General features: G+C 41.7%; 1 protein-coding gene across 2 annotated transcripts in view; it reads right to left on the bottom strand.

Annotated features, from left to right (window-relative positions):
• Positions 1-18,752, bottom strand: part of arhgap27l (Rho GTPase activating protein 27, like) — a 112,209-nt gene that overhangs the window by 11,507 nt on the left and 81,950 nt on the right. For both annotated transcript variants that reach the window (XM_073070677.1, XM_073070678.1), the window contains 7 exons: positions 18,478-18,582; positions 16,476-16,574; positions 15,350-15,446; positions 13,543-13,671; positions 8,164-8,262; positions 5,222-5,299; positions 3,280-3,414 (listed from right to left, as the gene is read on the bottom strand). In XM_073070677.1, the coding sequence (XP_072926778.1) occupies positions 3,280-3,414; positions 5,222-5,299; positions 8,164-8,262; positions 13,543-13,671; positions 15,350-15,446; positions 16,476-16,574; positions 18,478-18,582 (742 nt within the window). The remainder of the gene's footprint in view (positions 1-3,279; positions 3,415-5,221; positions 5,300-8,163; positions 8,263-13,542; positions 13,672-15,349; positions 15,447-16,475; positions 16,575-18,477; positions 18,583-18,752) is intronic.

Raw genomic sequence — 18,752 nt, 5'->3', positions numbered from 1 at the left:
TTTTGAAAACGTCGGTTTCTCGTAAAAACGATAGGCGTCCACACTATGCGTTTTTGAAAATATCTCCGTCCACATTAAAACGGAGATTTCGGTGAATCTCCTCCTCCTGCGCATGCGCAGGACACATCTACCGAAAATAAGCCACATGTTTGGTGTCGAATCTCGCCATAAAAGTGCACGTTTATTCAGTTACAGACTAGAAAAACTTAAAACGACGTACAGCTGTTGGCTCTAGCGCAGGAGAACTTAAAAGTTAAAAAAAATAAATACTGGAGTGTACGGAGGTAACCGACAGGGAGTTCACAGACAGATTGACCCGGCTGACGACAAACATTGAAAAACTGACTAACTCTGTTGCATTAATAAAGCCCCTTGTTAAATGTATAAAACATGTCTGCATCAGTGTTATCTTGTATTTCCATACAATGTTACATTAGGCTGTTACACATCTATTGTCAGAGAAGTACTTGCATAAATAGGTAAACCACCTTCATACGAGCAGGGACAGAAAACAGGGCAAAGTGAGTATACTTAATTCAGTAAGTTATGGGTCAAAGTATTTGGTGAGTACATTTCTAACTCTTCTGGCTTCAGTCTTGTTGCCGTCTGTTCTGAAATTGTTAGATTGCGTTCAAGAAAACAATGAAATAGCGCACTGCCGTCTGACAGTGTTTTCAGATTTCTCTGGTTACCCCGTCCACACTGATTTGCCCGAGCAGCGTTTTCAAAAATACCCACCCTGGAAAGCTTTTCTGAAAAGCTCCGGTTTTGGGGGATGAAAACGCCGTTTTAGTGTGGACGGAGGGTTAAAAAAGAGAAAAAGCTTTGGTTACAGATTTATCCGGTGTAGTGTGGACGTAGCCTGACTGTCAGTTGAAGGGCCTATTCTCTGATTTTTAAGCTAAACCCTCATCACAATGCAAAGAGGCTCTAGTTGGTGACCAATACCAAAACAACTGCTAAAATTCAATTAGTGCACACTTAATATTGACAGAGCATGTAATTCACGTTAGATAACAGCTCTGAATGCAGAGACAAAGTCTATATAGCACAGAAATAGGCCTTTCATCCAAACTTGCCCATGTTGACCAATGAGCTACTTCCAATTAGAGTCATAGAGAAGTAGAGCACATAAACAAGCACATCAACCCATCTAGTCCATGCCAAACCATTTAAACGTCCTACTCCCATCAACCTGCACCGGTACCATAACCCTCCATACCCCTACCATCCAAACTTCACTTAAATGTTGAAATCAAGCTTGGGTGCGCCACTTGCACTGGCAGCTCTTTCCACACTCTTACGGCCCTCCCCTTGAAATCCTTTCCTACCCATGTATCAAAGATCCAAGGTAGATTTAAAAGGTGGAAAGATTCTTGAAAAAACACTTAGTACCTTCCTACAATCCTTCCAATATCTTTTAAAATACATCTTTTTGGTTAGTCTTAGACCATCTTTGGCTGTACATTGCTGCTTCCGACCCTAAGTGACTGAAACCTCTGCTCAGTGTCAAAAAGATTCATTAAATTACCCCATTTATAAAGAAGCCTCTTATATACATGCTTTGAAGGAGATGGAATAGGAAAAAATGCATTGTGTTTCTAATCCACAACTATCTTTTTCTGCAGCAAACCATCCAGAAATACAAGTGGCCACCTAGATATGACCTTCTCCCCTGCAGCATCTAACATGGCAATTTTAACTTGTCAATCAGCATCATTAAACCTACATAATCACTTTGTGCATTGATGCTTGCAAACTCAGTATCACAGCGCTGTCCACAAAATATTGCAACAGGTTGGGGTTTTACACTTCCTGCCAATGGAGCCCCACCCATGCTCGCAGCTAACCCACATTGTTAATACAAACTGAATTCAGCAACAAGGCTCTGCATGTTTGACAAGGCCTCAAGCAAAATGGAAAACACTAATGCCACAGAGGCAGATCAAAACAAGCCCTACCCACAAAACACCTGACAATCACTGCCAGCTGGCTGAGATATACAGTACCTCTTAGCTGATTGGCTGACCTATTTAAAGACTTTGAAAGCTTCTGACATACAGAAACATTCAAAAACATTTAGACATATTGAAAACAATAAGCAATTACATTTCAAAATGGATTTAAGCAATTGAAACTGATCATTTTATAAAAAATCATTTATATTATTCAATAGATCTGTCTGTTCTTCTGAGGAATTTTTCTCCTTTGCAATGAAGCAATTATCCTTTTCACCATCTAACCTGGAGCAGGTTTAGTGAGCAGATATCCCTGTTTAAGTGCTGGTGAACTGCCTCCAAGCCACATTCTAGTTTAGGAGCTCAGCATCTCATCGGCAAAATTCCAATAAGTAGCTGGCTGTTTTGCGACTTCCCAGTTTGTTCCAAACATACAAACTTTCTTACGTTTATGGAAGAACTGCCAGCATTTCCTGGCAACCTCTGGCCATTACCTTTCAGAGAAGGAAGTGCTTAGTTATTGTTTATACCCAGTCATTTTTACTGACTTTCTTTCTCCCTCAGTGAGTTTATCCAACCCATAAGTATCAGTTATTTTAAATAGCAAAAAGTGATACTCAACAAGTTGGGAATAACGTCTCTACATCGGTACATAAAAAGACCCATTAACTGTCGGATGGCAGGGTGGAAGTGTAAGGTGCTCTTTCCCTCTGCTGGCCTGAAGAATCCATCTTGTAAAGACACTGCCTAGAAGGCAATAGCAAACCACTTCTGTACGAAAATTTGCCAAGATCATGGTCAACCATGATCATCTACATCATATGACATGGCACATAATGAATGAACAAATATTAATCGTGGAGAGGGAAAATACATATGCAGAGAAATATATACTCTCACAGTCACATGTGCATGCAGAAAGATTATCAGAAGGCTGTTCTGGAGTATGAATTAATCAGTAGTTGCAACAGCTCCTCTAGTCTCCTAGTCATGCAAGGCCATTAAAAGAACTCAAATATTATGTAAAAGTCTTGCATGTGGCTGCATTCATTGCTCTTGCTTTCCAATGTGAAGTTTTAAATTTGGGAATAATGCAGTTGCAGGCATTAGCCAGTAGATGGACCTGCAATCAAGCTTAATCACAAATTCAGTTTACTTTTTAATTGTACAATCATCAACTCATTGGCAATTTAACAGTTTTAACAGAACTTGTTAGCAAAAATAGAACTAACAAAATAACATTACAGTTTTACTAGAGATTCAAAAGAGTGCAAATACTGGAAATCTGGAGCAACACACCAAGTAGCTCCTTTTCACTTACTGATTGCAGCAATGAAATTGTTGAAATAGTTGTAAGGGAAGAGTGGCTCTGGCAGCTCCCGGAAGAAGAGTTTCAGAGCCCCTGTGATAACATGAACATCATCCCATGGGCCCTCCTCGAGGTTCACATTCTCATCTGCAAGGAAAGAGGGAAAGCACAAACAAGTTTACCTTTCATTGGGTCATTGCCATGTTAGATGTTGATGGTCCTCTATTGTTCATCAACAATTGCCGATGAATTTATTGATGCCTCACCAATTAACCTTTGCAGATAAGGTCACTCCCATGCTGCCTGGTGCTGAGAAATCGCCAAGCTGACTGATACTCATGAGACAGTGCTAGGAGTTGCCAGAGCCAACAGATCCCTAGAGGATCCATTATGAAGGAGTATACTGTAATGTGGCTTGAGGAGATCAGCTCTAGCTTTGATCCCCTAAATAGTCAAACAGCTCAAATACTGCATATTCATTGCCAAAGCTTACACCAAGAATAGCCGGTTAGAACCAAACCTCTGGATTGTTTGTAGGCAGTGGGAGGCCGAGTTACTGAAAACTAGAAGGAATAAAAACATCAAAATGAACTTCCAGCTTTCCATCCAGTAACGTACCTTTTCAAGGACATGAAATATGAAAATAAACAAAAACACTAAAGATGCCGGAGAGAAAAAAAATTAGGTCAGGCAGCATCTGCGAAGAAACAAACAGTCAAAGCCCTTTCATGTCCTTCGGTAATGTGGCTCTATGCTGCAAGCCTCACCTTGAAAAGAGAGGTTGTGAGTTTCAGAGACATAGGCAGGAATGAGGCTAACAGTCCAGTACCGAACAGGCAGACTTGTACAACTTGTGGTTGAGATGGCAAACATTGAAATTGTGCAGGTAAGTGAGATCAGCAGGAGTAGGAAATTGATCGTCAGCATGGACATGGTGGGCCCAAGGGCCTGTTTCTGGGCTAGATGACACAATGGCTCCCATGACACCATAAAAGCACATTTCTTATGTACCAATAGTGACCATTACTCCTCCATGACAGTTCAAAGCCCAGCTGTGAAAGGAGGAAGCTTGGGCATGGGGCTAGCGACCCCATCCCATAAAAATCCCAGCACTACAGGAATGCCAATAGAAGCTCCAATGACCTCGTCCCTGGGAGAGGAAGGATCTTCAATGGGCTATGCCTTGAATGACTGGCCCAGGAGAGAGGACGCTGTTAGCATCCTATGCCCCAGTAGAGGTGATGGGCTTAAGAAGAAAAAGACCATACAGGTAATAAATTACATCAAAGTGTCCTAAAATCCTAAATGTCCATATAAAAAAAAAGAAAGATTTTTCCTCTTAATAGCCTATGAGGTGTTTAAACAATGTGACATTTGGGGAGAATGAGCTTCTTAATTTGCAGGTTAAGTTAGTGGTGTGCATTTACTCTGGAATGAGGGTGAATTTGATTCTCAAAAGAAGCAAAATTCAAGATTCATGATTGTTTTACGTCATTTCCTGTACACAAGTGTAAAGAACAACAAAATAATTGTTACTCCAGATCCAATGCAGCATTAAAAAAATCCAGAAGATAAATAACACAATAATAATAAAAACAGAATAAATATTAATACATAAGATAGCTTATATACATAGATTGATTGTATGTCCATAAAGTTAGACAAGGCCCAACCTAGTAACTAACCCCAAACCCTGCTCAACTACCAGCTCTGTAGTTGGTACCTTGGCAAGGCATGGTCAGGAGGTTAATTGGTAACATGGGTGTAATTCTGCACCATGGACCCATTGTGCCATAAGGGCCTATCACCATGCTGAATCTCTAAAAACCCAAACTTGATCTGATCTTGCTTCCTACCACTCCTTCAAACCAATCTTATGGTATTTACCAGGTTAACTGCATAGACACAGACCACTATCATGTGAACAAACCCTTCAAATTAAGATGGCCCTTACCGTGATTGACTTTGAATCGTAGCTTCTGGATGATAGCCAGATTCCCACTGACTCGGTATAAACCATCGATATCCAAACCTATGGCACAAAGAGAGGGAAAGTCATTAATTAGTTTTTACATGGTTCATACTCAACCAGAATTGCGTTGAGAAAATAGTGGTTTCAAATATGGCTATTAGGAGGCAATAGTATCATAAAATTACATCAGTATCAAATCATTACATACAAGAACATTAGCAGTAGATCCTGCGATGACACAGAGAATACTTTGACCAGACAATACAGAGAAGGATAATTCAGTTCAACTAATGCATCCTGTTATTAATACTTCATGCAAGGGCTCTCCCATCCTATCAGTATAACCTTCTATTTTCTTTCCCTCCCCATTTCCACTCCCCCTTGCTTCCCCCCTCCCTCTCTCACCTTCATAGCATCCATGCGACTTGCCCCAAATGCTCATTGTAATCTTAAGCTCTATGCATCTCAAAAATTCTTTTAATAATTTTAAATTTAAAATCACGTATGAGCTCTCTTTAACCCAGTTAGTGGGCCAGCTGATTGCAGCCAGGAGTTGCTGGACATCTATGGAGCTGGACTTGTTGTGCACTGTGTTGCAGCCTACTTCAGCCACCCAGGGAAAAAGGTACCAGAGAGGGGTGTGCGGTCCAATGGACAGTGCCGGTGATTGTTTTGGACGTTCTTGTTGTGTTCACAAGACCTTGTTGGACTTTGGTAATATAGAACACTGCAAGCCCGATTCACCGGTTTATTGGTGAGACCAATGGCATGGCCTCGTTTGTTGCGCGGACCAGGCCGTCGTGCCTCCGGGTTGCCTGTTGCGGCCACCGGGGAAGATGACGCCGGAGCTGGCTGTGTGTCACTGGAATCCATACTGGGTTTTTAGTGTTGCCTTCCAGTGTTCACTTGGTAGAAGACAAGCTGGATCGCATTTGCCGCAGCTGCAATTGCGCGAAATGAGGAATTGTGCGCGCTTGTTCTTGCAGAAATGTGGCTCTGGGACAACATCCCATGCATCATTAATCTACAGGCCAGGACACTCAGGGGCTTGGGCTATCCTATTACTTTTTTTTTGTAACTATGTTTGTCGCCTATCATAATTATATGTGCTATATGCACTGTATCTGATGGTTGGTACCATGTATTGCACCCTGGTCCCAGAGGAACACTGTTTTGGTTGGCTGTATTCATGTGTATGGTTGAACAACAATTGAACCTGCATTTGAGGTATGGAGATGATCACTATGCTTCAGGGTACTAGGCTCACTGGGCAGAAAAGTGCTGTTAAGAACACAGCCACCACTTTACTTCCCCATGATATACATTCTAGAATCAGCAAGTCTCTACCTGGACTCTGATCTAGGGACTGTGTAAGACTACATGAGAATTATGTGGAAGATATGCCTGACATTTAGCTTCCATTAATTATTGGATCTCTCTTAGCTGACAGCATCGCATAAGCAACGCCACATTTGTCTGTGCATTGGCAACTCTCACTCACCCAAATACATCTCCACTCTGGTTTCCTTTCCAACCCACGTCTGGCTCTCTCTAGAGTTCACACTGTTAAATCCTTAGCCATTTCTTGCTGGCCACATTGGCAGCAAATGTGTGGGTTTCACTCAGCATTGTTCTGACACTTCTCTCTGCTGCTACACCACCTGTGTTGTGAAGATCTGTGTGCCAGAGGGTCTGCCTGCGGTCAAGCTATTTGCAAGCCAGGTGAGAACATGAAACAGACTAGAAGCAATGGTTTCATGCATCTCAGATATTACCTGCTCTCTTATGGCCCACGCAGTACTTTCTCAGCCTCCTCATCAGATCCCATTTCCCAGCTTCACTCCCAAGCCCAAAGGACAGAGAGGATTCAATGGCTTATGTATTCATTCAACAAACTAGCCAGTTCCTGGAATATCTGGGTCCATCTGACCATCATCCCTTCATTTCAGGTTCTACCTATCCTCTCCCCCAACTCTCCACACTTTCAGTTCTAATGCAGGATCTCAATACGAGGTATCAGTCAGCCCCTTGCCTTCACAGATACTACCTGACCTACTCATTTCCTCCAGTTTGTTTCTGTGAACACAAATGGTTAGCAGGCAGATAACAGCAATTAGGAAGTTCAATGGAATGTTCACCTTTGTTGCAAAGAGTAGGGAGGATTTGATACAACCTTGGAGTGCTGGTGACACCATGCCTGGAGTACTGTGTAAAGCCTTGCTCTGTTTTTAAGGATATGCTCGAGGTGTTCTAAAGATTGATGTATAAAAGGAAGCAAAGGTTGACCTGTATTCATCGGAGTTCCAGAAAAGCAGGTGATCTTGCACACTTCAGTACAATTCTAGGGGTAGGGGGTTTATTGACAGAAAGGGTGCTGAGAGGATGTTTTGTCTTGTGGGAGTACCTTGAAATAACAGGGTACAGTTGCAGAATAATGTATTTCCATTTAAGATGGAAATGGAGGGGAATTTCTTCTCACAGTGGGCCAAAACTCTTTTGAATTTTGTACCGCGAAGAGCTGCAGAGACAGAGAGTGACAGACCTTTGAACTACAAGGGAGTAGGAGGGTAGTGTTGAGGCAAAGATTAGATTAACCATGATCTTATTGAATGGCAGAGCAGTTCTGAGGGGCTGACTGTTTTTAATGTGCAAGTGAAAGTAAAATCCAGAGTAGACAAGAAATGCATGGAAAGCAAAGGATTAGAGAATTAATGATAAGCAAAAATTATACAGATGCTAACATTTTATGAATGGGGAAGATCAAAGAGATGATTGCAGAGAAGAGAAAAGCAGGGCATTTTCCCCCCATCATTTGTGTCATTGGGTGATGAGGAGTAACCATGGAGAAAGGACATGAAATTGTATTCTTTTGGTAGCAACTGGTCTGAGATGTGTACCTCGACATATCAGCAATGGAATATTACCTCGATTCTCTACGGCTTGAATGCATTTCAATACAAAGCGTGGCACGGTGGTGCCCTCCCTCCGACACAGGTCCACCAGATTGCAGCCAAATATCTGGTCTGGAAAATGAAAACCACACACGGCACTGAATGACAGAGAACCTCATTCACCTTACTGCTCATAACCGACCAAAGTGAGCAGAATTACAAAGAGTGAGCTGAAAACTCTAGACGTATACCAGTGGAAGAATGGCCTTTTAGTCAGGTGAGTTTAGCAAGCCCAATGTATATCTATTCAGTCTGCATCTAGATTCAGAATACAAATGTATTCAGCTCTAAATACATTAACGAAGATGTATTTTTTTCCTCAGTCTAAAACTCATATGGACAGAGTATTCATGATAATATGCATGGTTACATTAACACTGGCAATATAGACACACCAATATACCAATGGCATAAGGTGCACTAAAACATATTAGTTAATGGGATTGCTCAGTGAACTGTGAGAGAAAGAGACCATTCAGCCCACTTAGTCTATGTCATTAGGCCAAATGGTAATCTATATTAACAACCAATATATTAAGAAAAGCATGCATAATGGTAGAGTTGATTATTTTATCATGGATAGCATATAATGTAGACCATCACATTCACATGGCATTGCGGTGATATTCAAATTCTTCTGCTGATTGTGCAATCAATCAGTACTGGATAGAGTGAAGGGTAGTTCTGATGCAGGGTTTCAACCCAGAACATCCTCCCACAGATACTACTCAACCTGCTGAGTTCCTCCAGTAGATCGCGTGTTGCTCTGGATTCCAGCACAAGCAGTCTCTTGCGCATCCATCAGAAAAGAATATCTCATAAGTGACTAAACTGGTCACTCACTGAAAACCACCAAAGTTCAAAGTAAATTTATTATCAAAGTACATATACATTACCATATACAACCCTGAAATTCATCTCCTTGTAAACATTCACAGTAAATACAAAGAAACAAAAAACAAGAAAAATAATAATAAATAAATAAGCAATAAATATCGAGAACATGAGATAAAGAGTCCTTCAAAATGAGTCCATAGGTTGTGGGAACAGTTCAGTGCTGGACTTAGTGAAATTATTCCTTCTGTTGACCAAGAGCCTGTTGGTTGAGGGGTAGTATCTGTTCTTAAACCTGGTGGTGTGGGTCCTGAGGCACCAGTGTCTTCTTCCTGATGGCAGCAGCGAGAAAAGTGCATGGTCTGGATGGTGGGGGCCCTTGATGATGGATGCTGCTTTCCTGCGACAGCACTCCGTGTAGATGTGCTCAATGGTAGGGCAGGTTTTACCCATGATGGACTGAGCCGTATCCATTACTTTTTGAAGGCTTTTTCATTCAAATGCATTGGTGTTTCCATACCAGGCCGTGATGCAACCAGTCAATATACACTCCAACACACATCTATAGAAGTTTTAGATGACATGCCAAATCTTCACAAACATCAAAGAAAGTAGAGGTGCTTCTGAGCTTTCTTTGTTATGGCATTTACATGCTGGGCCCAAGACAGGTCCTCTGAAATGATAACACCAAGTAATTTCAAAGTTGCTGACCCTCTCCACCTCTGATCCCCTGATGAGGACTGACCCATGGACCTCCTGCTTTCTCTTCCTGAAGTTAACAATAAGCTACTTGTCTTGACGTTGAGTGACAGGTTGTTATTGTGGCACCACTCAGCCAGATTTTCACTCTCCCTCCTATATGCTGATTCACCACCATGTTTGATTTGGTCAACGACAGGGGTGTTGTCAGCAGACTTAAATTTGGCATTGGAGCTGTGCTTAGCCTCACAGTCATAAGTGTAAAGTGAGTAGAGTAGAGAGCGAAGCACACAGTCTTGTGGTGTACCTGTGCTGATGGAGATTGTGGAGGAGATGTTGTTGCCAATCCAAACTGACTAGGGTCTGCAAGTGAGGAAATAGAGGATCCAATTGCAAGAGAATGTACTTAGGTCAAGTTCTTGAAACGATTAGTTTTGAGGGGTACGTCAGTATTGAATGACGAGCTGTAGTTGATAAAGGGCATGCTAACGTACACAGCTTTACTGTCCAGATGTTCCAGAGTTGCCAATGAAATCATTGAGACCAGAACTCCACCAACATTTCCTTAATATAATGTAACATTTCCTCCATCAAACAATTGCTATTTTCTCTTTTGATTTTTCAGCAGCTGCCAGTGAAATGCACACTTCATTGCTCACATTTGGTACGTTGAATCACACCTCACTGCACAACAGCTATTATGAGCACAGAGGCACACAAGTAAGAATGAGTGCTGAAGAGTTATATATTGTGTGGACCATACTTCTGCCTGGATCAGAGGCATCAGTGTGCAGTCTAACAGCAAATAATCATCTTAGTTGCTTTTCTTGTAATCACAAGACCCTATTGGACATTGTTAATGGCGGACAGCAGGGGCAGACAGTGGGCGAGTTGCATGGCCTCATTCATAGTGGGGACTAGGTCTCAAGCCACAGTGTTTCCTGTTTACAGCCGCCCTTGAGAGAGGCAGAGTCAGAATGCTCCAATGGAGTGGTGAGGCGCTGTGACCAAGCTGGTGTAAATGCTGCCCCCTAGTGCTTGCTCAGCAGAATACAATCTGTATTGTGTTTTGCTGCAGATTTCTACAACATTCCTGGACTCAGGGATTTGGACTATATATTTTTTTGAGAGTGTATTTTATTGATATTTTTTATGTGCGTGCTATCTCATTTGTGCCTTCTGCTTTGTGTGACCATTGGTACTATGCATTGCATCTTGGCCCCAGAGTAACACTGTTTTGTTTGGCTGCATTCCGGGTATGGTTGTATGACAATTAAATTTGAACTATGAACTAGGAATAGATGCACAAATATTTGCATAGTTTGCTTTCTGCAATCCTCACCACTATCTATATTTTCCTGTGGTTTGTTCACCCAGTGGAAACAGGATGTCCATTGCTGATTATCAGCTTATTGCAGCATTATGCAGACAATACATTTCTTTAGTGAACAAACAGGAATGCAACACCATGCAGAACAATTGTCCTTGGGGCTTCCTGTCCTAAAGCAGATGCATCTTGCTTAACCTGCAATATGGTAAAAGCACGAAGTTCAGGTTAGTGTCAAAGTGATCGCAGGCCATTCTTCTACCAGGCTTAGAAACCATGAGCAAATTGTGGCTGGGATACTTCAGTATTTAATAAGATGTTGCTGATAAGTGGTGACTACGTGTGCAGCTCCAATGAGAATCATCAAATATTCCCATTTAGGACAATTACAGCTGAAATCCACAGTCACAGGCTGATGCATCATCAATAACTCTCTGAGACAGAAGGCGAATGATAGGCTTTTATTAGCAGCAAGAGATCACCACACAACATCCTGGAGACTGAGGGAGGAGCAGTGCCTCCAATCGCCTTTATACAGGGGTCTGTGGGAGGAGCCACAGGAGCAGTCAGCAGAGGGGCGTGTCCAGACAGGTCTATGTAGTTCACCACATAGGCACAAGTAAGCAACATAATTTTAAGACAATTAAAAAATCCATCAATCCTCAGAAATCAGTGGCCTCCAGACAGCAAACTCAGGACACGAGCATAGTTACCCTTTAAGGAAAACGAAGCGTGGAAGGCAAGCTAGTTTGCAAGTACGATGAAACATAGAGCCCTCAGACCCCCTGCTCCTGTCTTTCCTGCTAGCCAATGTACCATCTCTGGAAAATAAAACTGAAGATCTCAGAGCAAGATTGCAGTACCCGAGAGACATCAGGGACTGCTATGTATTTTACTTCATGTAAACGTGGCTATCCCCTGGCATTTTAGACACAGTGCTGCTGCCTGGGGGCCTCTGCCATTGATCACAAAGACTGGACCGCTCAGTCTTTTAAAGATAGAGGAGGTGGAGTATGCATCATGATTAATTCATCAAGGTGCACAGACAGTGTGGTATTATCGCAATCCTACTCACCCACCCTGGAACATCTAGTGGTCAAATGTTGTCCATTTTATCTGCCAAGGGAGTTTTCCGCTATCATCTTGGTAGTGGTGTACATTCCACCTCTGGCCAACGTCAGTCAGGCACTGGAGGAGCTGAGCACTGGGATCAGCTGTCATGAAACAGCATACCCTGATGCCTTCCCCATCATTGTGGGGGATTTCAACCAGGCCAGCTTGAAGTCTCTGAACAGATACCACAAACATATCACCTGTGGAACCAGAGGAGCCAGCACACTTGACCACTGTTATACCACCATCAAGAACACTTACCGTGCTGTCCCAAGCTCACACTTTGAGAAGTCCGATCACCTGGCTGGACTTCTACTCCCGGCATACAGCCAGCACCAGTGGTGAGGACCAGGAAACTATGGTCAAGGGTGGCATAGGAGCTCTTACAGGACTGCTTTGAATCCGTGGACTGGACAATATTCAGGGATTCACTTTCCAATCTGAATGAATACACCACAGTTATCACCAACTTCATCAAGACCTGTGTGGATGAGCTGTGCGGTACCTTCAAAAAGATAACGGACATATCCAAAACAAAAGCCGTGGATGAGCCAGGAGATTTGTAGTCTGCTGAGGGTTAGATCTGTGATATTCAAGACTGGTGATCCAGAACTATAGGAGAAGTCCAGGTAAAACTTATGGAAGGTCATTTTAAGAGCAAAAAAACAATTTAGATTGAAGTTAAAAACAGAATTGGATGCATGTCAGCTCTAGCAGGGTTTGTAAACTTAACATCATGAGCTCAACACCTTTTATGCACGCTTGGAAAAACAGAATAAAATGACACCTGTGCAAATCCCTGCAGCATCTGATGACCCTGTGATCTCTGAAGGGTGGCCGATCTCAGAACATCTTTCAAGAGGGTGAACTCTTGCAAGGCAGCAGGCCCTGATAGGGAACTGAAAATCTGTGCCAAGCAACTAGTAGGAGGAGTGATGAAGGATATCTTCAATCTCTTACTGCTGCAGTCGGAGGTTCCCACCTGCTTCAAAAGGACGACAATCATACTAGTGCCCAAGAAGAGCAGGGTGAGCTGCCACGATGACCATCACCCTGTTGCACTCACATCTACTGTGATGAAGTGCTTTGAGAGGTTGGTCATGGCCAGAATCAACTCCTCCCGAAGCAAGGACCAGGACCCACTGCAATTTGCCTGTTGTCACAATAGGTTTACAACAGATGAAATCTCACAATCTTACTGTAATTTATAGTTTTTTTTATTATTATATATTGCAATGTACTGCCGCTGCAAAGCAAATTTTATGACATATGCCAGTTATATTAAACCTGATTCTGATTTAAAACAAAATGGCTGAGAAGTGAAAATTGCCCAGTGACCTCCATCAGTTGCTGTTCTTCAGCAGTACTCTGAGCCTTACCTTGAATATAACCTTTCTCCCTCACAGACTGCAGTGTGGGTCTCCGCTGTAGGAACTTTTTTAATTTGGTTTTCACCTTCTTGGTGTCTGCAGTTTCAGTAGTATTGACCCCAGGGTTCTTCAAGCTAACTGATGTGAGGAGATGAAAATCAATGAATCAATACCAGCAGAATTGTATGCAATAAAATACACCAAGTTTCAACAGTCTGCAACAGCAAAAAGAAATGTGATGCTGTGTTCCACTGCTCTGACCACAGACTTGCACATTCTCCTATTCATATATTTGAAGGCTTCTGTCACTGCCTTTCAGACAGTCTAGACCTTAATGCCATGTGGCACAATCATCTCTCCTCTCTCTCACTGTCCTCTTTAAACCAATGTTAGTTTATGTCCTCTGTTCACCACTTCTCCTAAATACACTTCTCTGTATTTATTGATTGGCCAGCACTGCAGATTTGCAATCAGGGCTTCAATGGCTTCAAGGCTTGTTCCATTGCCAATGAAGTATTTCCCCAAGTTCACACTTAATGCATTACAGTGGCAGCAACAGCCACATGGCAAAATCCCACAACACCAATGACCAGTGCACTGATAACAAGTTAGTGAAATATACTGATGAATATTTACCAAGACTCAAAGAAAATTACCAACCCCTTTCTTTGAATACCATTGTCCCTTTTATATCCCCAGGTATGGATAACCCATCAATCTGTCAGGCACATGGACTCGAATTGAATAGAGATATGTGGGTCAAATGCAGGAAATGACATTAGCATCAATAGGGATTGCAGTTGGCAAGGATGAGTTGGGCCAAAGGGCTCTATGCCAGTACCTCCTTCAATGGAACACTTGAGAAGACATTGGAGTGGCAGTTTAGATTTTAAAATCCCTGAACTGGGATTTAACTCAGAGATACAAATGGTTGGAAAACATTGTCCCGCAAATGAAAGCTGGGGCAGATTACCATGAGTCAAGCCACTGAATTAACTTTGAGGAACTAATAAATGTAGTCATGGGAAGACAGCAGGGAGACAAACATATAGTGAATACTGGGGAGGGAAGCATGTCATGGGGTGGGTGGTGCTGGGGTGTGAGGGAAAAAGAGGAAGAGGAGCTGCTTCATGTCTACGCAAGATAATTTCACCATTATTTGTTTATCTTTAAAAATTGTCCAATACCCATATAATTTGTTATGGTGGTGTGACAAAAGCTAGGGATTAAATCCCATAATATTTGAACAATAGATTTCTGTTAATTATATGATAATGTGAATTCAATCACATTGAAAGTTGATATGTCACTCAACCCTTCCCCCACCCTACCAAGAAAATGAACATTTCCAGATGCTTTCTAGTTCTCTAGAATTCAAGGAAGCACCCAGCCCAGGTGACCTTGTGAATACCAGCATCGCAACTGCTATTCCAAAACAGTTCAACTTCACCTTTCAAGCTGTCAGTTAGGATCTGCCCCCAACAGTCTCTGCTCTGGCTCAGATTGGCCTAAAGTTGCTGACCATCCTATACCTGGTTACCAAGAGCAACAGGGAGCATAGGTTTGGTGTTGGAGATATACAATGGGCTACTTTAAGCTTTGAGCAAATCAAGGACCACATTTTCAGCCTTCTGCACACAAGGCAAGATTGAAAGCTTTTATCACTCTTTTCTCAGAGATGTTACTTACAGGACTGGGTCTCAGAGAATTTGTGACTAAATTTATTTTGTCCAATGTGCCTTAATCCATTTGATATTATTATTTTGTATCACTGGTGACACGTAAATAAACACCTCAAAGTTATCCAGAAACTTACAGCGACTTTGCTTCTCGTCCTTCTCTTTGTTGTTGAACTTCTCCGGAGCAGCTATATCATAAGCAGAATCAACTTCATCTGTGCTCACTGTGTCCATCTTAAAGGCAAATCAAATGATTAACGATAAAATATTTGCATAGTGCAGAACCCATTTCAAATGCATATTACAGGATGTTTTAAGTAGGAATTAGTGGAATAGGAGCTTGGATGTGAATGCATTTTACTCATTATACCCACTATATCCATTTTCATATTTCACTAACATCATACAATCAGAAACACCGCATACAATATATGGACATAAAATGCAAAAGAGATGAAACAGACAAAAAAAACATTTTAATTCATTTGAGAAAGAAAAACTTCCCAAAGATTAGACTTGCAACACCAGGGGTTCAAGGGCAGTAGATATATGGAAATATCTGTTCGTTATGTGCTGTGTCGTGTGATCATGGTCCTTTGGCCACAATTGTTCTTGTCAAATGTTTCTGCACAATTGATTTGTCATTGCCTTCTTCTGGACAGTGTCTTTACAAGGCAGGTGACCCCAGCCATTATCAATACTCTTCAGAGATTGTCTGCCTGGTTTCAGTGGTCGCATAACCAGGACTTGTGAAATGTACCAGCTGCTCGTAAGACCATCCACCACCTGCTCCCATGGATTCACATGACTCTGATTGGGGAGCCAAGCAGGTGCTACACCTTGCCCAAGGGTGACTTACAGGCTAGTGGTGGGAAGGAGCATCTTACACCTCCTTTGGTAGAGACACATCTCCACCTGCCACCTGAATATGGAAACACCACGTGCTAACTATGCTTCAAGACATACAGTATGTCACTGCTTGTCCTCCCCATTACTTAAAATGTTATAACAGCATCTTGGGAGAACTTTCATCACCAGAACATGTGGATTTTAAAGGCTGAAGATAGTTATTCCTCCTTCCCCTCTCCCCCTGCAACCACCTTCTCTGGGCAAGTAAGACTCATTGTGTAGCATTAAAGTTCAGTGGGTATTATGCATTTAAATAAACTCATTCAATGTCTGTCCTAACAGATATTCCCTGCTTAGAATAGAACTCACTCTACTACATATAAATATAATCTTGTTTTGCTTACGGGCACATACCGTTTGAAAGATACTCTCATTGATCATCTTGTACCAGTCCCCAATGACGGATTCTGTATCATATTGTATAAGGTACTCCGAACCCCCTCTTGTTTTCAACTGAAAATAAAAGTATACTTTTAACATACACAGCAGACAAAACCAGATGCATTACGGGATAAATGGGTTGAGCACACAACTGTAGCAGATGAAATCCCCACACCTAATCACTGTGAAGGATTTCACAATTGACCATTCTGAAAACCCTACACTCCATTATATACAGTATATATTTTTTTTAATTTTAATTACTTTTGGAACACGAGAACTGCTGCCAAGGCCAGCTTTTTCTTTAAGCATTCATAAAAATCGAGAGTAGTCAAGACTCCGATCAGCTGTAGAACTCTGCCACTACATTATCAGGGGAGGAGAGGAGAGGCTTGAGATTAAAAAAAAACATAACTTGCTATTTCTTCAGTACTGATGAAGGGTCTCAGCCTAAAGCATTGACTGTTTGTTCATTTCCATGGACGTTGTCTGACCTGTTGAGTTCCTCCAGCACTTGATGTATGTTGCGTTGAATTACGTCTTGCAATATCACTGCCCAAAATGGATGGAAGACACAGAAGCATGGCAGGTGGTTCTGCTGTGTCACAGCTCCAAGCAGGTTTAATTTTGCCCTCTGTAATTAATCAGCAGGTCACTATCATTGCACCTAGTGTAGGTGAGTGAAGGGAAAAATAGGGGTGTCAATGGGCCTGTGTGAGATTGCATTGCTGGGAAGGTTCTGAGAATCAGCATATAACTGATAGACCAAGTTCCCTACTTTGTAGGGAAATAAGAGACTCGTTTGATATTATTTATCCTGTAGAAATATTCCTGTTCCCAAACCTTTCAAAGTAGTTTTCCAGCAATTACAAGCTCCTTCACTCAATACACCCAGAAACATCGAATTGGAGAATTAGTGGCTGAATGTTGCCTCCTCTCTGTGAGTGGCTCCTTTTGTGATAAGAAGTGGATTTAACCCAAGTGTTTGACACAAATTTGATCTATTGAGTTTCGGGACAGCCGGCAATGTCCAGAGGCAAAAAGAAAGATAGCATTCAAATTAACTGTCACCTGGTGAGAGAGAACAGGCCAAACCTACAGCCAGGTGCTAGTTAAATGGAACCCACCTTCTATCCCATGGGCAAAGAAACACAGCAATGTAAAACAAGTGATGACCCTGTTTCACTCTTACAGATAAACCCTTAAAAAGCATGTCAAAGGGGTTTTAAGGTTTCAACACACTTTAGCTGAGGTCAGATAGGGCAGTTAGGATTTTATGGATATTTTATACCTGCAGTTTCTTTTGTAGATTCAGTAGTCTACTTAAAATGATATTAATCATGAAAATTAACAGAATTTGGATATTTTACTCAGCGAAAATGGCAAACCCAGGGGTTTCCAACCTGGGGCCTATGGTTAATGGCATAAAAAGGTTGGGAACCCCTAGTTACACAGTTTGATTTTTGTTCTAATTGTGTTCGTTCTTGTAAAACTTGGGTATAATTTGTTTTTCTGGTGAATGCTCCTTACCTGATGCTGTGTGCCTGTGATATTGCAGTAGGGCCTTTCATTACACTTGTGCATATGACAATACACTTGACTTTGACATTGGAGGATACCAATAGATAAGTGCTGAATATAGTTGTTTAAAATTTCCTCACCATTTGAAAGAAAACTGTCATTTAAATAGGCTGATGCCTCCAATAAAGTAATAGATCTTGTTTTATATAAAGTACTCCAAGGCCAAATTGATAGAAGTACCATGTAAGGAACTATTTCAGAATAAGCCTGACAATGCAAGACAAACATTGACATCACTGAGTGAAGATATTAGTCTCTGCGTAACAATTGAAAATGATCTCATTTTAATTTTTCCTTCTTCATGCTGCCAACAATTTTATGCCTATTGTTGGGAAGGTAATCCAATGAGAAATCAATAGTCTGCATCAATTATTTCAAAGATTCTCGTTCTCACCTCCAACACGTTCTTTTTGCTGGATTTGTCCTTTCCTGCCCATCCAATTGTTGCTCCTTTCAGTTCAACTGTATATTCGGGTACAATCTGACCAATTGCCTGTTTCTGGGCAGAGAGAAACATGAAAAGTGAAAGACGCTGAATTCAGCTACTGGTATCCTACTAATTGTTTCATAAAATACACTAACAAAAACAGCATTGTGTATGCATAACACTCAAATCTCATACCTATTGCTTTAAATAATCAACCAAGGTCGTTGCCATCATTCCCATTG

This window comes from Hemitrygon akajei, chromosome 18, assembly GCF_048418815.1.
Source record: "Hemitrygon akajei chromosome 18, sHemAka1.3, whole genome shotgun sequence".
NCBI classification, from domain to species: domain Eukaryota; kingdom Metazoa; phylum Chordata; class Chondrichthyes; order Myliobatiformes; family Dasyatidae; genus Hemitrygon; species Hemitrygon akajei.
Note: the sequence above shows the minus strand (reverse complement) of the source record. Positions and strands in the feature narration are given on the sequence as shown.